This window comes from Trichosurus vulpecula, chromosome 5 (assembly GCF_011100635.1).
Source record: "Trichosurus vulpecula isolate mTriVul1 chromosome 5, mTriVul1.pri, whole genome shotgun sequence".
Lineage (NCBI taxonomy): Eukaryota > Metazoa > Chordata > Mammalia > Diprotodontia > Phalangeridae > Trichosurus > Trichosurus vulpecula.
Window position 1 is genome coordinate 53,683,027 of NC_050577.1, and position 26,407 is coordinate 53,709,433.

At 37.5% G+C, this 26,407-nt stretch overlaps 1 protein-coding gene across 3 annotated transcripts in view; it reads left to right on the forward strand.

Annotated features, from left to right (window-relative positions):
- LOC118849937 (ATP-dependent translocase ABCB1-like) overlaps positions 1-26,407 on the forward strand; it is a 496,364-nt gene that overhangs the window by 359,648 nt on the left and 110,309 nt on the right. For 2 of the 3 annotated variants that reach the window (XM_036759041.1, XM_036759042.1), the window contains 2 exons: positions 5,453-5,599; positions 7,318-8,169. The exons of the other annotated variant lie outside the window; for it this stretch is intronic. In XM_036759041.1, the coding sequence (XP_036614936.1) occupies positions 5,453-5,599; positions 7,318-7,524 (354 nt within the window). In that variant the 3' untranslated portion in view covers positions 7,525-8,169. Of the gene's footprint in view, positions 1-5,452; positions 5,600-7,317; positions 8,170-26,407 lie in introns of those variants that run through there. 3 annotated transcript variants of the gene reach the window in all.

Sequence of the window (26,407 nt, forward strand, 5' to 3'; positions counted from 1 at the left end):
ATTGTTGAAAATTTCATTCATTTCATTTCTTGAAAATATACATTTTTGCCTATGTGTCCAGACTTCAGGAACACCCTGTACAAACAACTATGCACATTGTGCATGATAAATTGGAGAGAATCTCAGAGGCATTAAGCAAGCACCTCATACTATGTTAGATTCCTGGAACTTCCTGGGGCTATTGTCCTTCCCATTCGTTATTTCATTCCCTACTTTTAGTGCTAGGTAAGGATAACAGCCAGGCATAAATCCCATGCCCCCACCAGCTCCTTTCTCAGTGACTTCTGATCACTGCATCCCCAAACCCTGAAGAAGATTGTCCATTTCATAGTGTTTGAGGGTCATATTTCTTTTAGATATCATTATGGATCTAGGGCTAGAAGAGGCATCACAGGCCATTAAGCCCAAATCTTTCAGTTTGAACCTAAGAAAACTGAAGCCTAGATATACCAGGTGATTTGCCCAATGTTAGAGGTAGAATTTGAACCCAAGGGCAGTGGTCTCTCCACTGTATTTTGCTGCCTCCATAATACTCAATTAAACTCTATGTGTCAAGAATAAGGTCAGACATTTGGTGAAGGGTTCAGCCTGATAGACCTACAGAAAACAGTGATTCCAGTGTTCATATGAAGACTTTTCTCAGCATCAGCCTATTGCCATTTTGGTGGTCCTGTGCCATATTTCTCCCTGCCTATTCCCAGGCCAAAATATTCTTATTCGAGTAACAGATCATTTGGACTAGGGGTTCTTGACCTTTTGTATGTTATAGATTCTTTTGGTAGTGTGAGGACAGGCAGGACCTTCCTTAGAATAATGTTTTTTAAGTGAATGAAATTTCAAAGGAAAATTGGTGTACAGTTATCAAAATATTTCCTGAATAAGTTCACAGGCCACAACATAGACAGTTGTAGAGTTGGCATAGCTCAGCATGGGCTCTGGAGTCTGCTGACCTTGGTTAAAATTCAGGCTCTGACACCACCCTTGTGACCTTGGGCAAGAGGTCACACTTAAGCTCCTTAGGGCCCTATTAAAATGAGGGGGTCAGACCACATGGCCTCAGATCCTTTGTAATTCTTCTCAGCCTCAGTTTCTTTAACTGAAGAAAAGGTTGGATTTGATGGTCTCTGAAGTTTCTTCTCCTCTAGAAGTATGAACTTTGAAAAATTTGAAGAGAGGAGACTCTATACTTTTTAAACATTGAGTTACCAAATGATATTTCTTAGTCAATTAAGACCACTTAAACTTATGTAGCAGCCAGAGATTTTTTTGTTAGAAGGTGAGGAGGAAATGGTCTAGACCTCAGATTTCATCTACGTAGGAGCTCTAAGGTGGAAGCTTCTTGCATCAATGAAGATCAGCAAGTAAGCACCTCCAAGAGTTGCCTGAGGCCCTCTCTCTTCTATCTGCCATAATGTACTTCTTCTCATAGCTGAGCACAGCTAGGAATATCAAAGAGAGACTATAATTAAAGTACTAAAAAATTCTTCTCTTTTAGGATGCTTTTTAGTGTAACGATGCCAAGAGCACCACCCTGTGGTGATAGTTAAAACAACTATTTGTACTATGTACACAGTTACTAGGTAATTTTACATAGTACATATATATTGTACTATGTGTATTTGCTCAGCAGGTCAAGTTATTTCCCTCTACAAATATTAATTCCAGACATGATAACACACACACACACACAATATCCCAGTGGTAGATACCTATAAGCATCTATACTCTCATCAAAGTGGGTTTTTTCTGACCATGCTGCATATCAAAACTCATTACATTTACCCTGTGTGCTGATCACCTTTCTCCACCTCTTGTGACATGGCATCCATTACAATGAAGTGCTTGAACTGTCCATTAGTTTTTCTCCCTCTCCTCTACAGAATGATAACAACAACAGTTAGCAATCATATCACACTTTAAGGTTTGCACAGTGCTTTACAAGTATTATATAATTTTTAGTCTTAAGGGGTAGGTGCCATTATTATACTTACCTCACAGATGAGGACACTGAGGCAGACAAGGTTTGAGCCACATGCCCAAAGTCACACAACTACTAAGTGTTTGTGTTTGAACTGGGTTTTTCTTGACCCCGAGTCCATTGCTCCTTCCGCTATACCACCTATGTTAGGGGAGTATTCAGTACTTCAGAATGATGATAAAAATTGACTTTGCTTATTACCATTTTAAATTGTCACTGTTTAAATTAAGAAAAATATATTATTGTACTTGTCACATTCTTAGTTTCAAGGAGAAAAGCTAAAACTCACCATTGGAATGGCTAAAAATTGTGGTTATATCTGTATAGTTGTATCCTCAACTTTTGCTTTTGAATATGTGTTGGAATTCTAATCTTGCACTTTGCCACTGATTAGTGATCATGATTATACACCTTTGGCTCAGATTCTGGATTAGCTTTTCTCTTTCATTCATCTATTTTTTCAAAAACAAATTATTTTGATAATGACCTACTTTATAGTGTAATTTGAATTAAACCTGGCGATGAATGTTTCCTTTTCTAATTTCTCCCCCATAATTCCCCTCTTGTCTACTTATTCTTCATTTTTGAAAATTTTATTTATTTTATTTTGTGTAATGAAACAAGCATTTCCATAACATAGTAGAATAGAAAAAGACAATTGCACATGAAACTGTAAATCTATCATGTACAATTTGCTATTCCTTTTAAATTTATAGTAATCATGAAAATTTCTTTTTTTTCCTTTTTTTCCTTCCCTCCCCCATCACCCAGAGATGACTAACATTAGATAAAATATGTGTATATGTGTGTCTATATATATATGTATATACGTATATATGCAAACTCATTCTAAACATACTTCTATTTATCAGTCCTTTCTCTGGATACAGATAGCATCTTCCTTCATAGGTTCTTTGTAGTTAATTTGGGCATTTATAATAGTCAAATGACATCATCGCTCAAAATTGTACTTAAAACAATATTGCTGTTACTCTATACAGTGTTCTTTTGGTTCTGCTCATTCCCCTTTTCATCATTTCATGCAAACCTAGGATAGAAATTTGTTAGCATTTACTTAATCTATGAAATTCTTCTATGGCATATTATTAACATTGCATCAAGTTAATTTGGGTCGTACTGACATTTGACTTGATGCAGCCACAAATGGGATATTTCTTTAATTATTTCATCCATTATTTCTGTTAAAATTGTTTTTATACTTATCTTCCTATAGTTCTTATGCATGCCTTGATATGCTTAAGTACTCACTATATTTTATTAATAATTATAAATCGAATTTATATTTCTGTCCATCCCTTCTGATTTCTTTTGGTGATGTATAATATGAGGGGGAATTATATTTTACGTCCTGATATCTTTCAAAAGCCTTGATTAACTTCCTTGTTGAATCTCTTGAGATTTTCTAATTATACCTTTCTATCCTCACCAAATAGAGAGAGCTTCTTTGATAATGCTTATTCCTTTCATTTCTTTTTTTCTTGCCTTATATCTATAGTTAACATTCTTAAAACTATGTAGGATAATGATGGTGTCAGTGAACAGCTTTCCCTGTCTTTTTGATACATATGTTTCCAATTCTCCATTGCATATGATACTAGCTATCTTTATTTCAGATAGAGGGATAGATATTCATTATTCTAGTCCTTGTAGGTGTAGGTCCTTTTGTTTTTAACTAGATCTGTAATTTTGTTTGGTGCCTGGTACAGAGGAGGTACTTAATAAGTATTTATTGACTGACCGGTATAGGGAACTCCTAGTGAGGAAGTTCACTCTTCCATATCGATCAACAGCTGCCTGCAATTCACTCTTAAAGCGTTGCTTCTAAGGCACTGGGAAGGTGATTTGCCTACAAGAGTCACATAATCCAGTAAGTTTAAGAGGCAGTTCTTGAACCCAGTCTCTGTGACTCTGAGGCAAGCTTTTCATCAGTGGATTTCATCACACCAGCTACCTAAAAGTGGCAAAGACAGAGAAGCAAAGATCAGTATAAAACAAAAAGTATTCCTAATGAAGTTACCTGTTAAAAACGAGTCCCATACCAACATCCCTCCCTGATTAACACCACGATCCATCCTGCCATTGTTTTTGGTTGTTTCTTGCTGGTTGTTAGTCTGTGGGAAAACATTGATGAAACCCTCAAATATTTCTCTTCCAATGGTGCAAATATTTCTGTTCCAATGGCCCCTTCAGTCATTTCTTTTTCAATCATTTCAGACTCTTTGTGACCCCATTTGGGGTTTTCTTGGCAAAGATATTGAAGTGGTTTGCTATTTTCTCCTCCAGCTCATAGATGAGGAAACTGAGGCAAACAGGGTTAAGTAACTTGCCCAAGGCCATATAACTGGTAAGTGTCTGAGGCCAGATTTGAACTCAGGAAGACGAGTATTCCTGATTCCAGGCCCAGCACTCTATCCTCTGTGCCACCTAGCCACCAAACCTTCCCTATAATTGTGTTTTTAAGGTGTAACCTAAAGTGAAGAATATCTCTTCACATATGTTTTGCTCATTGTAAGAATATAAATTTGCAATTTTAATGCATTTTATTAAATAAGTTGAAATGAAGTTTCCTAAGTTTTAGTTTTTCATTATTTAGTTTCAAATGAACCCTTTCTTCACTATTTACTCAAAAATTTTGGTTTTGCTTTTGAACAGATCCACTTTAATTGGCCTTTTTCTGGTCATCCTCAGATAAGGCAGATTTCCTGTAAATACAGAAGATATGTTTAATTACATTGAGGAAAAATCTTTCTATTCCTATAAACACTGTTTCCAACATAAATGTATGCTTGTATTCTTATTAAAGTATATCAAATGATATAATCATGTGATTTCAAGTTTTTCTTATTGATTGGATTAATAATAGAACAGTAGGAACAGTCTTTGAATTCATAGTATAAATAGACGAACTGACCATTGATCACAATAAACACATTTTAAGGGCACTTAACCTCTTTTTAAACCAGAAACAATAATACCACCAAACAGCATTGATGTGAAAATCAAAGACATTGTATATAAAGCATTTTATTAATTTGAGCTGTTACTGAAATTTTCAGTTTTGTTGGCATAGACCGGTGTGGCTTAATCTCTTGACTCATTACGATCAGTCCCTTTCTCAATTTTGATTTTGGTAATTTGATTTTTTTTTGTTCTCCATTTTTCTGATTAAATTTGTAAATTGTCCATTTTATTGACCTTTTCGAAAAGCTCTTTATATATTGGTCCAGTTATACTTTTGTTCTGTCTTGTTGATTTCTATTATTTCTGTCTTGTTGATTTCTATTATATTAACAATTTCCTTTTTACTGGCATTTGTCACAATGATTTGTTCTTTTTAATTTAACTTCAAGAAGCAAAGTCTCTTTTACTGCAAACTCATTGTCAAGACATTAATTTTCATTTTTACTAGCATCTATACTTTTTCACATTAACCAAATTTATCTTTAAACACAGAAATATGAAACCAGGGTGGGAGACAAAGGAACTCAGCTCTCAGGGGGTCAGAAACAGCGCATTGCTATTGCTCGAGCACTCATCAGAAACCCTCAGATCCTGCTGTTGGATGAAGCCACATCAGCACTGGATACAGAAAGTGAAAAGGTATGGGCTTATTCTGAATTCTGAATGGGCTTATTCACATTCTGAAAGAGCCCGTGTTCTTTTACTATGAATACTTAGTATATTCACAGTCATAGAGATTGGAATGGTAGCATGAAGGAAACAGAAGGGAACACGCATTTATTAAACCCCTACTGAATGCCAGGAATCATGCTAGGCACTTTGCTCATTTCATCCTAACAATAATGTTGGGAGTTAGGTGCTGTCTTAACTCTATTTTATAGTTGAAGAAACTAAGGTAGACAAGAGGCTAAGTGACTTCCCATGATCACCCAGTAAGTATCTGGATTTGAACTCAGGTTTTCCTCACTCCAGGCCCACTTCACCTCTTAGCTGCTTATAAAAGTTTAGTCTTGGGAATCAGAAAGACTTCCTGCCTACAGCACATCCTGTAGCTATAGTAACCCCAGGCTAGTTATTTAAAGACTCAGTGCCCCACTCAGCTCTCTAAGTCTCTGCAGCTGGGTTCCCATTAATGGGAATTATTAATCTCCCTGAAGTGGTCACATTATTCAAATTTGAATGGCATATGTCCATTGTAGCATAGGCTACAACCTATGACCCTATTCGTATATAATTATGACTTTAAATAGTGTGAATTTGAATACATGTAACCACTTTGGGGACATTCATTATCCCAACAAGTGGGGACCTAGGCATGAGTTACAGATGTGTTGCTGCTCTTCATTGATGAAGAAACTGCTTACACCTCTACCAGGAGTTCCCTCCACTGATGGTATCAAAGGAATCTTCTTACCATTTAAAATGTTCAATCAGTAGAACCAGGAAAATCAGATGTTGAGAACCATAGTAGTGGTAACTGACTCCTTTGCTCCTTATACAGCACACCTAACTCCATTGCTATAAGAGTTCTACAAATTCTTCATTTCTTATTCTCAATTGTCATATTCAACATAGGACCTAAAACTGAATACAGAGAGGATGAGACAGTCACAAAACTTCAGTCTATTTAGGACTAAGGATAGAGCGATCACTTTTGTTTTTGTTGTTATTGTTTTTTTGTTATATTTTGTGTGGGAGGGAAACCAAGTACACACAAATCTCTTGAGCTGTGTCCATAACTTGCAAATAGCAAAGGATTATTCCAGGCTTTCAGAGAAAACTTGCTTCAAAAACCACCTGGTGGAATTGGAGCATCCAAACTCTCCTACATACTTTGCTACTAAGGCAGGCCAAAAGGTTTCCAAGAACCTTGGTTTATACAAAAGCAAACACAAGATGGTAGCAAATTCAGAAAACAGATATTCTAATGTTTTTAATGGTGGGATGAATTCAGTAAGAGTGAGAAACACATATTAATATGTATACTATGACTGTACATGTGTAACTATATCAAATTTGTTATTATCTGAGGGAGGGAAAAGGGACAGAGGGAGAGAGAGAATTTGGAACTCAACATTTTTAAAAAAATGTTAAAAATTCTTTTAGCATGCAATTGGGAAAAATAAAATAGTACTTAAAAACAAAAGCAAAAAAATGTATGTTACTTGTAAAATGATCTCTTTGCCTACCCAGTTCTTAGCTTTGTAAAATCTGTGTTACATCTCACTGACACAAAACCACAAGCAAAATACATTTTGTTAGGGAAATGAAGTGGAAAGAATATTGAAGGAGAAGGAATTTACAAGTTAGAAGTGAATTTTCTCTTACAAATAACCATGTATGTAATTACTGACTAGGTTGTCCAAGAGGCCCTGGACAAGGCCAGAGAAGGTCGTACCTGTGTTGTGATTGCTCACCGCCTCTCCACCATCCAGAATGCTGACCTTATTGTGGTATTCCAGAATGGCAAGATCAAAGAACAAGGAACACACCAACAGCTGCTGGCTCTGAAAGGCATCTACTTTTCACTGGTCAACGTTCAGAGTGGGGCCAAGCGAATGTGAACTGCTTTCACTCTGTGTGTTTCATAAATTAAATATTTTCTGTATTTGGTGTTTAAAAATGGAATCATTGCCATAAACTTCTGCCATAAGTGCCAGAAAGCAAGTCCTGTAGGCTGTCTCGTCTCCTGCTGCAACTGGATCTCTGGCCATAGAAGTCAGTGCCTCCAGAACAGAAGAAACAACACTTAAGGAAGATATACCAATATCCTATGCATTATGAAATGTATGGGAGTGTTGAGGCTAGCTAGTTTTTTTAAACACCTGTCTAAGCAATTTGATTTTTTATTTCTAGTCTCCTTCAGAAAGTAGCTGACTTTTTCTTGCTTAAAAAAAAATAAGATGCTGTGACCAAAGGGTGGTAACTCCTGAAGTAACTGTTACAAAATAAAAGAGCCTATAATAAAAACTGAATATTTCTTGGACTACTATAATATTGTTCAAACCTAAACTGAGTATACCACTTCCCAATCAAAACACTTTAGATTGTGAGGTAGTTGGTTCAAAATGAAAGAACCCTACTCTGCCTTTTTCTCATGCTGGATCCTATAAAGCTGTACAACCTTGTTCACTCTTGTACTTAACCCTGTTGTTTGTTACTTTTCAACTTCTGTTATTATGGCCAACTAAGTGACAATCAGAAACAAAGCAAGATTCATTCATTTGTTTGGGGCCAGGAGAGAAATACTGAATCATGGGATTGAATCTTCCTTTGGTGTATTGTTAATATTTTGCGCTGCTGCTGCAAAGTGTTGTTAAAGAATTCTATTATTTTTGCACTTTGAAAAATATAAAACTGCATTATTGTTTTCATTTCAGTGCTGAATTTCCTTCCATGAAATCAGTTCCCTACAATGTCAACCCAAATCCACAATGTAGGAGAGTTCAGATTCTGTGAGTTCAGATGTGTTAGATTACAAGGTCTCCTCTCTCAAATTATGGTATTGTTAACCAGAAATCAACAGGGCAACAATATGCAAAAAAAACAATAGCTAGTCTAGGACCCTCTCTTAATTAGTGTTCCCTCAAGCAAAATGTGATTCCCAAGTTTTATTGAGAACAACCCTGACCCAAATGAAAACCCCTCTTCTGTGATACTGGCAAGCCTCAAGATTATTAATTATGCTATCCACCAAGGAGTGCTAGTAATATTTTGAAATGTGACCTCTTAATGCCCAAAGACTTCTTTATATGAAAATAATTTTAAGAGGAAAAATACAGCATTAAGATAATGGTCTACTGAAATTCTTTCACACAAACATGGATGTTTGTATGACAACACAGAGGATCCCAGGTGAAATATTTTAAGAGATGTTTAAGACCAAGAAGACAGTGACATTGATTAGTTTTGTGAAAGCGTGGCAAAACCCGGGAACAGCAGTTGGGAGGGACACATCATGTTTTCCTCACATTCTGGCCCTCCTCCTTGTGGGTGAGCTTACAGGGTTGGATCAGATAGTCTTTCGTATGTAAGAGGGTTGATACCCCAAGGGTCAGAGAGAAAGGTTGGAGATATCTATTTTTAACATCTATATCTCCTGGGCAATCCTCTTAAACAATGAGTCATCAGCACTGTCTCACTTAAATGATATGTTAAAATTCCAGAAATGATTAACGACTTAGTCTATGTAGTATATACATTGAGTATATACTGAGTACCTATTATGTTTGTAGCTAGTTTCTCAGCATTGTGGTAGGTTCTATGATAGATATGAAGAAAACGTGAGAGCCTATCCTTGCCCAAGATACAATCTAGTTGAAGAGACAATTAATAGGCACAAAATAGCCCTGAACATTGAAGAAATTCTCAAATGGTATTAAGTCCTAAATATGTAGCATACAAGGTATTGTAGGAAAAGCACTTGATGCAGTCTGAAGACCTGAGTTCAAATCCCAGCACATGCTATTTACTAGCTACATGACCTTTGAGTCTCAGGTTCCTCATTTGTAAAATGAAATATTTGGGAAAAACATTTTCTCCATTACTTGCAGCTCTGTAAGAAAATGTAAATATTTAAAATATAAATAATTGCTATCAATGCTCAAAGGAACTATAGAGGAAGGGACCAATATAAAAAGGTGACAGGACTGAGTGACTGGATATGAATGAGAAAAGAAGAAAATAAGTTAAAGATAATTTTAAAGTTTTGAGAATGGTGTGTTTGACAGTGAAGCTGGGAAGGAAGCTGGCTTTGGAAGGATGATAAGCTTAGCTTGATATGGAAAGCAAGATGTGCAAGTGGAAACTGAATTGAACACTTGCAGATAAGAGACTAGACTTCTGGGTACCCACTACATAAGGAAAATATTGCTACAAAGTATAATTGTGAAGTCTATTTATTTCTCATTCTAGGCCTTCCCCTTGCCTACTCCTTGCAAAACCAAAATTTTCTATTTCTGCCCAGTTTCTAATCCAAATTTACCAGTCTCCATTTCTAAATAATCTTAGACCTTGAAGAAAAGAGGCTCCTTTTTGGTTGTCTGGGCACAATAACCATTCATTAAAAAACGTGTCTTACCCATTTCTGCCAACCAGGCTAGGGATGTTTCTCTGATTTCTATTGAAGAAGGCTAGTAATCTTAAGTGGATTTCTTGACATATCTCTTCATCTTCTCTTATTGCTTACACTTCTCCCTTCCCCAGATGCCTAGATGCCAAGCTTGGACTCCATTTTGCCTCTTCCAGGCAATCCGAGGCTTTCACAAATTAATAGCTATACAACCCTGTCATTTATATAGGATCTATATAAAACAGTTTATTTCCAGTTTACATATACGTGGATAGTGGCAGTGCATTCATAATCTAAACCTTAACTGGTCTTCCCTTAGTGACTGGGCATGGAGCACTGTTTAAAAGACCACACAGAACACACACGGGGAAAGGAGGAGATGTCTACTAGTAGCTTTTCTTTGACATTATAAAATGTGTTCAGCCTTTTAAAGACAATCTGGGTAGAATATCATTGAATTTTACCTAAAAGAAATGCATTCCTTTAATTAATAATTAAAATCAGATGTCCAAATTTATTCGGAAATAGAAAAAGCCATTTCTTCCATTTATAGCCCTTTGCCCCAATTTCGCTGCTCAAGTACTCCAAGTTCAGGTTTCCCACTTTGAACCTTAACACCGAGGTGAACAAACTCTGCCCTTTGAGCACAGAAACATCAGCATTGCAGAGCAGGAGAACGGAAATTCAAGCAGATGAGTTTTACTTTTTTATTTTCTGCTGATGTAAAGGACTCTTTTATCCTAAGGCATATTTGCAGAGATATCACTGGACACAGAACAAAGTATATTTCTGATCTGATTAAAAAATGACTGACATGCAAGTATTTAGAGAATGTCAAGTCCAAAAGAGACAGATTGGGGCAGCTAGGTGGCGCAGTAAGTAGAGCACCGGCCCTGGAGTCAGGAGGACCTGAGTTCAAATCCGGCCTCAAACACTTGACACATGTACTAGCTGTGTGACCTTGGGCAAGTCACTTAACCCCAAATGCCCTGCCCCCCCCCCAAAACCAACCAAACAAAATCAAAATAGATGGATTAATCATATTTTCTATGGCACATTTCATTTGCAAAGTTTTTATTATTCTTATAGTGATGATTCCTTTGAATGTAATGTGTCATTCAATTCAGCAAGCATTTAATCAATTATTTAATTAAATCTGTTTGCAAGGTGAGGTGCCTAGAGAGCAAGAAAGCAGGAAGACTTGGATTCAAATCCTGCTTCTGATACCTACTAACTATAACCTGAGACTAGTCACTTAATCCCTTAGTACACCAGACTATTCATTAAAAGTATAGATTGCAAAATTGTTTTCATTCTTTACTGGTAGAGAGGTTCCTCTCACTCCTTACCCCATTGAAACCACAAATACAGAGGCGGGGTGGTTGAATTGTACAATATTCTATGCTAGGGGCTTCAAAGGCAAAACAGGTGGAAAATGTGGCAGAGGGGGAAAAGGGATGACCTGAAGTCAATCTAAATTTGGGTCCCAGCTCTGCCACTGTGTGACCTTGGGCAAGTCATTTGACATCTCTGAGCTTGTTTTCTCATCTGCTAAAGGAGGAGTTTGGAGTAGCTGACCTCTGAGGTTCCTTCCAACTCCAGATCTATGATCTCTAATCTTGAAACTTACATTCCCCTTGAGATACAACCTGCAAAGCAGGTAAGGGATTTTAGGAGTAAGAACTCACTCTCCAGGAGGACTGGGAAAAACTTCCCATAGGAGGCAGCCCCTGAGCTCGTCTTTTCAGGAAGCTGAGAGACCTAGGTGAGAAAGTATAGCTCCCATGCAAAGGCATAAAGAAGCAGGAGATGGAATACAAAGTAAAAAGCAGATCAATAGGGGCCTTAACTTAAAAAGGACAAAGTCATCTACTATATCCCAGGCCATCACCAGTTGTCTTAACTTTTGTCTTGCCATTGGACTTCATTGACTCTGCTGATGACTTTACACAGCTCTGCCTCACTTAAATCTACTTCACAAGGAAGTCAAGACATCAACCTCTTGATGTCGTTGGTTCTCTTGGAAAACTAAGGATCATCAACAAGAAGACCAATTTGGCTATAAGATTCAGTGCATGAAGGAGAACAGTGTGAATTCAGTAAAGAAGGTGAGTTGGAGTCAGATTCTTGCAGGTTTTAATGCTAAGCTGAGGAGTTTATATTTCATCCTCAACTGAACCAATAAAGATTTGAACACAGAAGTGACATGGTCGATTCTATACTTCAGGAAGATGATTTTGGTGGCTGTGTGGAGGATAGATTGGTCTAGATTTGTTTCCTTGGTCAACTTTGATTATTTATTCTAGCACACAGATATCTTCTGACTTAACCACATCCCTCTTAATCTGGTGTCTGATAGCTGATGATTGGTCCTAACTAGCTTGGAAAAAAAGGCAAAAAAAATCCAGAGGAGGCAACACCACCAATCTATCTCCTCTTGCTTGATGGATGGGTCTTGGCCTACGCTTTTTGCTTCATGACACTATTATTACTAATTTCCTAACTCACAGTGCATCTGACCCCACCAAACTCAAAAGGTAATCTTATAGAGTGTCAAGAAAACCATGGGACCAGGTTGGGACAATGTCCAGCCCCCATTCCCTTGGACTAAAGACCCTTATCTAGGCTATAAGATTCTAAAAAATTTAAATCCACAGATAATTTACAACAACCTCTTCTTATTTCTAATCATTTCACGATGTTCTACTAACAGTAAATCATCACCAAAAGTGGTCAGTTCCAATTTCAGTTTCTTTTTCTTTTTCCTCTCAACTCTCCGAAAGAGATGTCGACGTAAAAATGAACAAAAACAAGCCTTCGAAAGAAACAAAAATATATGGAAAGAAGAGGACTAATGAATTCCAAATCATTGATTACCAAACTTGTTTTTAAAAGTTGCAGCACCGTAGCATTTTTGCTTAATGACTAATTCTCTCTACTTACTTCCAAGAGTGCCAGAATAGATTTAAAATAGATTTTGCTTTGGACGTTTTCCTCTTTTCCATAATGTATATGGAAATGTTCATTCTGTTTGCTATTTGTTAACTTCAGAATAAAAATGTAATTAAAAAAAGGAATTTCACAGCATCCCTTGAAGTCACAGAAAATGTCATAGGACCAATCAATCAATCATCTAGCATTTATTAAGGTCTTAAAACTAAGGCTGGGAATCACTGGTTAAGAAAATTGATAGGGAATTGTAAATTTGAGCTTCGTAGGAAATAGTCCATTCCTTCCACTAAACTGTTTTGAGATATTTTTGGATGGTGTTTACAAATACTTGGATATGTGGCTAAACAAAGAGTGGGATTTTGCAGTTATAGTTTTATGATAACCTCATCTACATCAACATAAATAACCTTCCACATTTGACTAGTTTCTATCTATTTTGTTGCTCTCCATGTCATACCTATCCAACCCAAGAGTTCCATGAGGCAATTTGACCTTGGACCTGCCAAGGCTACCCTTGTGTATCATTTCTCCAAACTGGAATAAACAATATTGTCTCAGTGTTTACTAGCAATGTCTCCACTGAATGTTTCTAAAAGCAAAATGCAGAGCTAACTACAAGTCCACCATGGCTTAGAAAGGTCTGAAAAACAGAACACAAGGGACCAAATCATTATCACCACCATCGCTGACTGTATCAAGTGCCTGGGGGTGTGCTGGACACTATGTACTTAAAAGAATCCTTTTTATCTCATGCATTTTATAAGAACGGGGAAAGAATAGGGATTCGAGAAATAATTTTTAAAAGGAAAGTTACCAAGCATTTATTTTAGAGACGGGGTGGTGAGAAAAAACTTGCAGAAGAAAATGCAAGGGTGGGTTGGTATACTGAATGGAAAGAGAATTGGATCTGGAATCAAAGGACCTGGGACTGAATCCTTAATCTGCCCCATACTATCTTTATTCAGTCTCTCTGGGCCTTAGTTTCCTCATATATAAAGCATTAGATGACCTCCATCAGAAGTCACCTTCCTGCTCTGAATTTATGATCTTTTGTCATGGGTTGGAGTTTGTGAGTCTAGGGGGAATTAAGCTATATAAACCAAGGCTAAGTATGTGAAATTTAGAAAATGTCAAGAGGGTTAAGCAGTAGAAAGCTTTGAAAACAAACAAGATCTTGCATAATAGACGTGCATATATGAGAATGACAGTTCACAGCAGTTCACTTGGGAACCAGTTAAAAACTAGGAAGCAAAAGGATGGACTCGTTAGCTAGATACAAACACAACAAAAGCAGAAAAGACCTGAGGATATTCAAATCAGAGAACCTGAAGGGAACTTTGGAGATCACCTAGACTGCCTTTCAATCTTACAGCAAAATCAGTTGTTGTTTGATCGTTTGTCAGTCATGTCTGATTCTTTGTGCCTCCATTTGTAGTTTTCTTCGCAAAGATACTGCAGTGGTTTGCCATTTCCTTCTTAGGCATATTTTACAGATGAGGAAACTGAGACAAACAGAGTTATGTGACTTGCCCCGGGTCACCCAGCTAGTAAGTGTGTGAGGTCAGATTTGAACTTAGGAACATGAGTCTTCCTGACTCCAGGTATGGCATTCTAGCCACTATAGCCCAAGCAAAATCATAACAGCCTGATAAAATTCTGTCCAACAAGATAATATATGCAAAGTGCATTTGTACTGCCTAAATGTGAACTATTATTATCATCTTAAAGACCTCTAGAAAATAAGATTCCAGGAGGATGGAGCCAAGATGGCAGCTGGAAAGCAGGGACTTGCATGAGCTCCCCCCCCAGGTCCCTCCAAAAACCTATAAAAAATGGCTTTGAACAAATTTAAAACTGCAGAACCCACAAAATAGCAGAGGGAAGCAGGGATCAAGCCCATGACAGCCTGGATGGTGGATGGATGAGGTCTATCACACATGGAGCTGGGAGCTGAGGGGAGTGGAGCCCATTGTGGGCGGCAGGACCGACCAGACGAAGAGCCAGGTGAAACAGACCCTAGCACCCTGAATCAGTGAACTGTGGCAGTTATCAAACTTCTTGACCCACAAACACCAAAGGCAACAGAGAAGGTTAGTGGGAAAAGCTGCAGGGGACAGAGGGAAAAGAGTTTGGGGTTCGACCACCACCCCAGAGACAGCCAGGGTGGTGCAGCTACAGAACTACAGCTTCAGTTGCTTCTAGCCCCAGGCCCACCTGGTGGGAAGAATTAAGTGGCCGATCAGGGCTGGAGCGTAGAGCCGGATTAAGATCTGAGTCAGGTCCAGGTTGGTGGTTCTTGGGGAAGAAGGAGTGCTGGGATGGCAGAGCTGGCTGTATAGAAATAGCTCTGAAAACAATGGCACATCCCCTCAAGCTTGGAGCAAAGTACTCTTTACTCTACAAGCAGTCATACCCTGCTAAAAAAACTCAAGGGTCAAGTAAGTTGGCTGGGAACATGACCAGGCAGTGAAAACAGACTCAGATTCAGTCTCAAACTTTGGAATCTTTCTTTGGTGACAAAGAAGATCAAAACATACAGCCTAAAGAAGTCAACAAAGTGCAAGAGCCTACATCAAAAGCCTCCAAGAAAAACATGAACTGGTCTCAGGCAATGGAAGAGCTCAAAAAGGAGTTGGAAAAGCAAGTTAGAGAAGTAGAGGAAAAATTGGGAAGAGAAATGAGAATGATACAAGAAAACCATGAAAAACAAGTCAATGACTTGCTAAAGGAGACCCAAAAAAATACTGAAAAAAATATTGAAGAAAACACCTTAAAAACATAGGCTAACTCAAATGGCAAAAGAGCTCCAAAAAGCCAATGAGAAGAATGCCTTGAAAGGCAGAATTAGCCAAATGGAAAAGGAGGTCCAAAAGACCACTGAAGAAAATACTACCTTAAAAATTAGATTGGAGCAAGTGGAAGCTAGTGACTTTATGAGAAATCACTCAGCATTATGTCATGTAGGTTTCTCCAGGTTGTTATGAAGTCCATGTCTTCCCCATTTCTTATAGCACAATAGTATTCCATCACCTTCATATACCATAGCTTGTTCAGCCATTCCCCAATTGATGGGCATCCCTTTGATTTACAATTCTTAGCTACATCAAAAAGAGCCGCTATAAATATTTTTGTACATATGGGTCCTTTTCCCACTTGTGTGATGTCTTTGGGATACAACCCTAGAAGTAGTATTGCTGGGTCAAAGGGTATCAACATTTTTATAGCCCTTTGGGCATAGTTCCAAATTGCTCTCCAAAATGGCTGGATCAGCTCACAACTCCACCAGCAATGTAACAATGTTCCAATTTTCCCACATCCTCTCCAGCATTTATCATTTTCCTGTTTTGTTATTTTAGCCAATCTGACAGGAGAGATGTGGTATCTAAGAGTTGTTTTGATTTGCCTTTCTCTAATCAGTACTGATTTCGAGCATTTTTTCATATGCCTATAGATATCTTTAATTTCTTCCTCTGAAAACTGCCTGTTCATATCCTTTGACCATTTCTCAATTGGGCAATGACTTGTATTCCTATATATTTGGCTCAGTTCCCTGTATATTTTAGAAATGAGACCTTTATCAGCGACACTAGTTGTAAAGATTTTCTCCCAATTTTCTGTTTCCCTCCTAATTTTTGTTGCATTGGCTTTTTTGTACAAAAACATTTCAATTTAAAATAACCAAAATTATCCATTTTGCATTTTGTAATGCTCTCTATCTCTTGTTGGGTCATGAATTCTTTTCTTTGCCATAAATCTGATAAGTAAACTATTCCTTGCTCTCCCAAATTACTTATAGTATCAGCCTTTATTCCTAAATCATGAACCCATTTTGACTTTATTTTGGTATATGGTATAAGATATCGGTCTATGCCCAGTTTCTGCCCTACTATTTTCCAATTTTCCCAACAGTTTTTGTGAAATAGTGAATTATTAGACCAGAAGCTGGCCTCTTTGGGTTTATCAAAGAGTAGATTGCTATAGTCGTTGACTTCTCCATCTTGTGTTCCTATCCTATTCTACTGACCCACAACTCTGTTTCTTAGCCAGTACCAGGTAGTTTTGATGACTGCTGCTCTATAGTACAGTTTAATATCTGGTATGACTAGGCCACCTTCTCTAGCATTTCTTTTCATTAATACCCTAGATATTCTAGACCTCTTGTTCTTCCAGATGAATTTTGTTATTATTTTATCCAGCTCTGTAAAATAATTTTTTGGTAGTTCAATTGGTATGGCACTGAATAGATAGATTAATTTAGGTAGAATTGTCATTTTTATTATATTAGCTTGGCTTAACCATGAGCAACTGATATTTTTCCATTTATTTAGATCTGACTTTATTCACATGAAAAGTGTTTCATAATTATGTTCATATAGGCCCTGGGTTTGTCTTGGCAGATAGACTCCCAAATATTTTATAGTGTCTACAGTAACTTTGAATGGAATCTCTCTTTCTATCTCTTGCTGTTGGGCTTTGTTAGTAATGTGTAGGAATGCTGAGGATTTATGTGGGTTTATTTTATATCCTACAACTCTGCTAAAGTTGTTTATTATTTCAAGTAGTTTTTTACTTGATTCTCTAAGTAAATCATCATATCATCTGCAACAAGTGATAATTTAGCTTCTTCTTTGCCTATTCTAATTCCTTCAATTTCTTTTTCTTCTCTTATTGCTACAGCTAACATTTCTAGTACCAAATTGAATAGTAGGGGGGATAATGGACATCCTTATTTCACCCCTGATCTTATTGGGAATGCATCTACCTTATCCCCATTACAAATAATGCTTGTTGATGGTTTTAGGTAGATGCTATTTATAATTTTAAGGAGGGCTCCATTTATTCCTATGATTTCTAGTGTTTTTAATAGGAATGGGTGTTGTATTTTGTCAAAGGCTTTTTCTGCATCTATTGAGATGATCATATGGTTTCTGCTAGTTTTGTTGTTGATATGGTCAATTATGCTAATAGTTTTCCTAATATTGAACCAGCCTTGCATTCCTGGAATAAATCCTACTTGGTCATAGTGTATTATTCTGGTGATAAGTTGCTGCAATCTTTTTGCTGATATTTTATTTAAAATTTTTGCATCAATATTCATTAGGGAAATTGGTCTATAATTTTCTTTCTCTGTTTTGACTCTACCTGGTTTGGGTATTAGTATCATATTTGTGTCATAAAAAGGATTTGGTAGGACTCCTTCTTCACCTATTTTCCCAAATAGTCTACAAAGTATAGGAATTAATTGTTCTTTAACTGTTTGATAGAATTCACATGTAAAACCATCTGGCCCTGGAGATTTTTTCCTAGGAAGTTCATTGATGGCTTGCTCAATTTCTTTTTCTGAGATGGGGTTATTTAGAAATTTTACTTCCTCTTCTGTTAACCTGGGCAATTTATGTTTTTGTAGATATTTATCCATATCTCCAAGGTTGTCAAATTTATGGGCATACAATTGGGGAGAATAATTCCTAATTATTGTTTTGATTTCCTCTTTATTAGAGGTGAACTCACTCTTTTCATTTTTGATACTGGTAATTTGATTTTCTTCTTTCTTTTTTTTAATCAAATTGACCAAAGGTTTATCAATTTTATTATTTTTTTCATAAAACCAGCTCTTTGTTTTATTTATTAATTCAATAGTTTTCTTGGTTTCAATTTTATTAATCTCTCCTTTGATTTTCAGATTTCTAATTTGGTATTTAATTGGGGATTTTCAATTTGCTCATTTTCTAGCTTTTTCAGCTGTATGCCCAAATCATTGATCTCCTTTTTCCCTATTTTATTCATGTAAGCATTTAGAGATATAAAACTTCCCTTAAGAACTGCTTTTGCTGCATCCCATAAGTTTTGGTATGTTGTCTCATTATTATCATTCTCTTGAATGAAGTTATTAGTTGTTTCTCTGATTTGTTCTTTGGCCCACTCATTCTTTAGAATTAGATTATTTAGTTTCCAATTAATTTTTAGCTTATTTTTCCATGGTTCTTTGTTACAAATAATTCTTATTACATCATGATCTGAAAAGTATGCTTTGACTACTTCTGCCTTTCTGCACTGGATTGTGAGGTTTTTATGCCCTAGTACATGGTCAATTTCTGAGTATGTGCCATGTTCCACTGAGAAGAAAGTATATTCCTTTTTATCCCCATTCAGTTTTCTCCAGAGGTCTATCATATCTGCCTTTTCTAAAATTCTGTTTGCCTCCTTAACTTCTTTCTTATTTATTTTGAGGTTAGATTTATCAAGTTCAGAAAGGGGGAGGTTGAGGTCTCCCAGTATTATAGTTTTGCTGTCTGTTTCTTCCTGTAACTCCCTTAACCTCTCCTCTAAGAATTTGTATAAGTTTTCAAGCTGATACTGGTCTGCATTGGTAGAAGTTATTTACATCATTAAAATCAGAAGTATGGTCCCCTAAAAAACACATAAAGTGAATGGCAGCAGTAGCCCAGTACATAAAGTGCTGGGATGGGAGTCAGAAAGAACTGGCTTTAAAAGCTACTTCTCACAAGCCTTCTGACCTTGGGCAAGTCACAAACTCATTGTACTTAAGGCTACTCTCTTGCTCTTATCCACAAAATCGAAGATTAGATGGAATTTGCATTGGTAGAAGTTCCTGTGCCAGGAATTTCTCAAGATTCTCATACCATATTCATCGTTAAAATCAACAGTGTTAATTTGGAGGTAAAGAAAAATAACAGATGGTGCAATGGAGGGACTAATCACAAGTCACCGACTATGGAACATTTTCAGTGACACAAAATTTATAGATTGAATTGGCTGAACATTAGATGAGTTCCTACTGTGGTTCTGATCATGAATAATGGTGCTATGCAATAAGAATGCAGTACAGAGAGAAGCTCTTTCTCTTGCAGAGCTTAAGGTTTCATATTTCCGTCAAGGAGGGAAGTATGTAGAGAGAAGGCTCAATATAAATTGCAACTGTAAAGCACAGGTACTTAACCTTTATTGTTGTTATGGATCCCTATGGCAGCCTGATGAAGCCTCTGGGTACCTCAGAAGAATGGTTTTGCTCTGTTTGAAATAAAATATATAGGGTTACAAAAGAAACTAATTATGTTGAAATATAGTCATCAAAATGTTTTTTGAAATAAGTCCAAAGGGTGCATCTAGGTGGCACAGTGAGTAGAACACTGGCCCTTGAGTCAGGAGTACCTGAGTTCAAAACCGGCCCCAGACACTTGACACATTTATTAGCTGTGTGGCCTTGGGCAAGTCACTTAACTTCAATTGCCCTGCCTTCCCCCCTGCAAAAAAAAAAAAAAAAGAAAAGAAATAAATCCAAAGACTTCAGATTAGGAGCCTCTGCTTGTAAAGTATCAATGACAAAACTCCCTCATCCAAGATGGTCTTTTCTATGGCTGTGTTCTGATCACATCCCACGACTGCCTCCACTCTATCTCATCACACCAAGTTTGTCTTGCCCTGTGATCCATTGCATAAGTCTTGTTATGGGATGGACATAGTTCATCCCACTGGAATGCCTTTCTGGAATCAGAGACTATGCCTTGGTGAGGAAGCATTGATGGAAGGCCACTACCAAGTCCAGAGCATGATCTTGAAGGCTGGCTTCCATTCCTTCCTTTTAGACCTGTGGCCATGCTGATCTACTAGGTTACTGGGCACCAACCCAAAACTGCCACAGTTTTAAGATCTCTTGGGCTGTTCATTTCTCTTAGCCATCCTTGATTATTAGGGGTGGATGAGGCTTCAGTGTTTGTGGCTGAAGGGATACTAAGTGAATGAGCAGCAAGAGAGGTACTCCTAACAAGATCACAAGGCTTGTCTCTTGATTGATGGTGAAAGGGACTCATCAATCCCACCAACCAGTTTCAGGGATGGTCTTTTGGTTTTGGAGGTTATGTGAGCATAGGGAGACCTGTTCCTCCAACTTAAGAGTTAGTGAGTGCCTAGCTGACTTAAAATTTGAATGCTGTTCTGGCTGCTTGTAGAGTATGTTGTGGGTAAACCTCAGTAACCTCCAATTCCCGTTAACTGCAGGGAGTGGTATGCAAGGGCAAGGAAAAACTGGGAACAGAAGCTGCCATTCATGTAAAAAGTGATTCTTCAAGTGGAGAGGTGAGCAGAGTTGTTTTGACAGAATTCTGCAGTAGACAGAGCAGGGCTGTAATTAAAAACTTATGGTATACTAACAATGATAAAATAGAAACATGCAAAGTATCATCTTAAGAGTATAGTTAAAACCTTAGCCATATTATACTGCATATTTCCATAAAAGGGAACCAATCAAATTAATAAAAAATACTTATTTGTCTTCTGTCCCCTGTTGATTCTGTTACCTTTGATTTTTCCCCTTTATATTTAAAATACATAATTATAGCTAATGTGTATGCTATTCTGGTTCTGCTTGCTTTTCTTTGAATCACTTCATAAAAGTCTTTCCATATTTCCTTGTATAACATGGCATGAATATTTATAATTTCCAGTAAATTAATATACCATAATTTATTTAGCCATCCTCCAATCATTGAGCATATAAATTTTTTCTGATTTTTCCTAGTACAAAGAAAGTGGCTATTGATACTTTTATATCGATAGGACTTTTTCCAAGATCTTTAGGCTAAATCAAGCAATTAGCAAGCATTTATTATGTACCTACTGCATGCCAGATACTATACTAGACACTAAAAATGTCATAGCAATGAAATTTATGGCTCTGTGACTTTTATTGTATATTTTTGTGTAGATCTTCAAAAAGGTCACAGCAGTCTACAAGCAACAGTGTAATTCATATCCAAAAAATATTGGTTAAGTATCTACTGTGTAGCTCTAGATGCTACAATAGGGTCTTGTTTCTCCACAGCTCCTAAAGCATTTGATTTTATATATATGTGTGTGTGTGTGTGTGTGTGTATATATATATATATATATACACACATATATATTTTATATATATATGCATGTATATATATATATTATATATATATATTACTATAGTGAGAGTTTAGTGAGTATAAGAGCCTATATTAAGGTTATCTTGATTTTTATTTTTCTAGTAAGAAATCTGGGCATCTTTTCAGGTATTTCCTCCTTCAAAATAGTGGTCTAACTATTTCTCCATTAGGAAAAGTATTTTATTCTCACAGATATACATCAGTTCCCTATACATTCTATAAATCATGCTTTTATCTAATAGACTTATTGAAAATTTTTCACAATTAAAAATTATTTTAGAGACTTTTTTACAAACACCTTTTTATGTAACCAAGCCCATCAATTTAACCTACAAAAATATCTTCTCCTTGTTTCATAAAAATGTACTTCCTGGGGGCGGAGCCAAGATGGCGGCTGGAAAGCAGGAACTCCCTGCCGAGTCCCTCCAAAAACATATAAAAAATGGCTCTGAACCCATTCTAGAATGGCAGAACCCACAAAACAGCAGAGGGAAGCAGGGCTCCAGCCCAGGACAGCTGGGATGGTCACTGGGTGAGCTCTATCCCACACGGAGCTGGGAGCAGAGCAGAGCCCAGCCTGAGCGACGTGGACCAATCAAACCAGGAACCGGACAAAGTGGGCCCTAGTGCCCTGAATCAGTGAGCTGTGGCAAGTTACAAGACTCCTCAACCCACAAACACCAAAGACAAGAGAGAAGGTTAGTGGGAAAAGCTGCGGGAGTGGAAGGAGTTCGAGGTTCATCTACCAGCTCGGGGGGGGGGGGGGGGGCAGGGGAGTGGGGGCAGCTACAGCTGCTCTTGCTTCTGGCCCCAGGCCCACCTGGTGGGAGGAATTAAGTGGTGGTTCAGAACAGGAGTGCACAGCCTGCTGAAGATTTAAGCCCAGTCCGGGTTGGGGGTTCTTGGGGAGGGAGCAGTGCTGGTGTGGCAGAGCTGGCACCTCCCCCCCAAACATGGAACATAGAACTCTCTAGTCTATAAGCAGTCATACCCCACTGAAAAACTCAAGGGTCAAGTTAGTTGGTTGGGAATATGCCCAGGCAGCGAAAACGCGCCCAGATTCGGTCTCAGACTTTGGATTCTTTCTTTAGTGACAAAGAAGACCAAAACATACAGCCTAAAGAAGTCAACAAAGTGCAAGAGCCTGCAACAGAAACCTCCAAGAAAAACATGAACTGGTCCCAGGCCATGGAAGAGCTCAAAAAGGATTTGGAAAAGCAAGTTAGAGAAGTAGAGGAAAAATTGGGAAGAGAAATGAGAAGGATGCGAGAAAACCATGAAAAACAAGTCAATGACTTGCTAAAGGAGACCCAAAAAAATACGAAAAAATACACTGAAGAAAACAACACCTTAAAAAATAGACTAACTCAAATGGCAAAAGAGCTCCAAAAAGCCAATGAGGCAAAGAATGCCTTGAAAGGCAGAATTAGCCAAATGGAAAAGGAGGTCCAAAAGACCACTGAAGAAAATACTACCTTAAAAATTAGATTGGAGCAAGTGGAAGCTAGTGACTTGATGAGAAATCAAGATATTATAAAACAGAACCGAAGGAATGAAAAAATGGAAGACAATGTGAAATATCTCATTGGAAAAACAACCAACCTAGAAAATAGATCCAGGAGAGATAAGTTAAAAATTATTGGACTACCTGAAAGCCATGATCGAAAAAAGAGCCTAGATACCATCTTTCAAGAAATTATCAAGGAGAACTGCCCTGATATTCTAGAGCCACAGGGCAAAATAGAAATTGAAAGAATCCATCGATCGCCTCCTCAAATAGATCCCAAAAAGAAATCTCCAAGGAATATTGTCGCCAAATTCCAGAGCTCCCAGATCAAGGAGAAAATACTGTAAGCAGCCAGAAAGAAACATTTGAGTATTGTGGAAACACAATCAGAATAATCCAAGATCTGGCAGCTTCTACATTAAGAGATCGAAGGGCTTGGAATACGATATTCCGGAGGTCAATGGAGCTAGGATTAAAACCTAGAATCACCAACCCAGCAAAACTGAGTATCATGTTCCAAGGCAAAATATGGATTTTCAATAAAATAGAGGACTTTCAAGCTTTCTCAGTGAAAAGACCAGAACTGAATAGAAAATTTGACTTTCAAACACAAGAATCAAGAGAAGCATGAAAAGGTAATCAAGAAACAGAAATTGCAAGAGACTTACTAAAGTTGAACTGTTTTGTTTACATTCCTACATGGAAAGATGACATGTATGATTGATGAGACCTCAGTATTAGGGTAGCTGAAGGGAATATGCATATATATATATAGATATAGATATATATATTTATGTATATGTATAAGTGAATGTGTATGTATGAATATATCTATGTGTGTGTATATATATGTATATATACATATATATATACATATATATATATATATATATATATATATACAGAGAGAGAGAGAGAGAGAGAGAGAGAGAGAGAGAGAGAGAGGGGACACAGGGTGATTTGAAGATGAAAGGAAGATATCTAAAAGAAATAAAATGAAATTAAGGGATGAGAGAGCAACATACTGAGAGAGGGAGATAGGGAGAGATAGAATGGGGTGGATTATCTCACATAAAGGTGGCAAGAGGAAGCAGTTCTGTGGGAGGAGGGGAGAGGGCAGGTGAGGGGGGAATAAGTGAACCTTGCTCTCATCAGATTTGGCCTGAGGAGGGAATACCATACATACCCAATTGGGTATCTTACCCCACAGGAAAGAAGAGGGAAGAAGATAAAAAAGGGGGGGATGATGGAGGGGAGGGCAGATAGGGGTGGAGGTAATCAAAAACAAACACTATCGAAAGGGGACACGGTCAAGGGAGAAAATTCAATAAAGGGGGATGGGTCAGGAAGGAGCAAAATATAGTTAGTCTTTCACAACATGAGTATTGTCGAAGCGTTATACATAATGATACACATGTGGCCTATGTTGAATTGCTCGACTTCTTTGGGAGGGTGGGTGGGAAGGGAAGAGGGGAGAGAATTCGGAACTCAAAGTTTTAAAAAGAGATGTTCAAAAACAAAAAAAAAAGTTTTTGCATGCAACTAGAAAATAAGATACACAGGCAATGGGGTGTAGAAATTCATCTTGCTCTACAAGAAAGGAAGGGAAAGGGGGAGGGGAGGGGAGTGGGGTGACAGAGGGGAGGGCTGACTGGGGAACAGGACAACCAGAATATACGCCATCTTGGAGTGGGGGGGAGGGTAGAAATGGGGAGAAAATTTGTAATTCAAACTCTTGTGAAAATCAATGCTGAAAACTAAATATGTTAAACAAATAAATTTAAATTTAAATAAAAAAAATCAAAAAAATGTACTTCCCATAGTTGAAACAAATATTACTTTTCCTCTGTTTTGAATAATTTTTAAAATATTTAGATAATTGGTCCAGTAAGATTTACTGCAGAGTGTGGTACATGATGAGGGACAGCTTGGCATGGTCGCTGGAGGGCCTGCTTTGAAATTAGGGCTGATTTCCAGCCCTGCCTCTGATATATGCCAGCTGTGGGTCATGGTACAGGTCACTTAAACTCCAGAGTTGGCTGCCGGTTCCCAGCCAACTGTCTAAGACTATAAATTGCAAAGCAGATGCTCATCTACATTAGTAAGGGGAGTTCCCTATACCTGTGGTATCAAATTTCAAATAAAAACAGTGGCCGCTAAACCATACATAAGGATCTTTATGGGCCACATATTGACTTAGAAAACCACACGTGTATATAGATAGAGATAGAGATATATAGATGTATAGACCTATATAGATATGTGTGTATTATATGTACATACACATATAATACACACAGATATGTATACATATACGTGTATATATACATACATGTGTATATATACACATATGTGTGTATATATTAAGACATCAACACATTAAAATCTGATAGGAATTACATTTTTATTTGGTTTGGGCCATCTTCTGGAGTATGTTGGCCCATGTGTGGCCTGTAGGCCTAATGTTTGACACCTCTGGCCTATACCAGTGAAATCACAGGTCCAAAAAAAAAGTTTATTGTTTAGATCTAAAAGTCCAGTTTCCATAGTAGCATTTTTTAAATTAAATGATGATTCCTTTCCCCAGTCTTAGGAACTAATGACACACTAACCTGTTTTATTTTGTTTTGTTACATCGGATTCTGTTTCCTCAATTCAATTATCTTGGTGGTAGGAGGTTTTTGTTGTTCAATTGTTCAATCATGTCTCATTATTTATGACCCCATTTATGGGGTTTTCTTGGCAATGATACTGGAGTTTTTTTTGCCATTTCCTTCTCCAGGGTTCCCCATTTTACAATGGAGGAAACTGAGGCAAACAGATTTTGAATGATTTGCCCAGGGTCACACAGCTAGTGTCTGAGGCTGGATTTGACTTCAGGTCCTCCTGACTCCAGGCCCAGCCTTCTATCTCTTGAGCCATCTAACTGCCCTGGTAGGAGGTATGGAACCTTATGTATTGTTCAGGTACCTGGTGATATGATA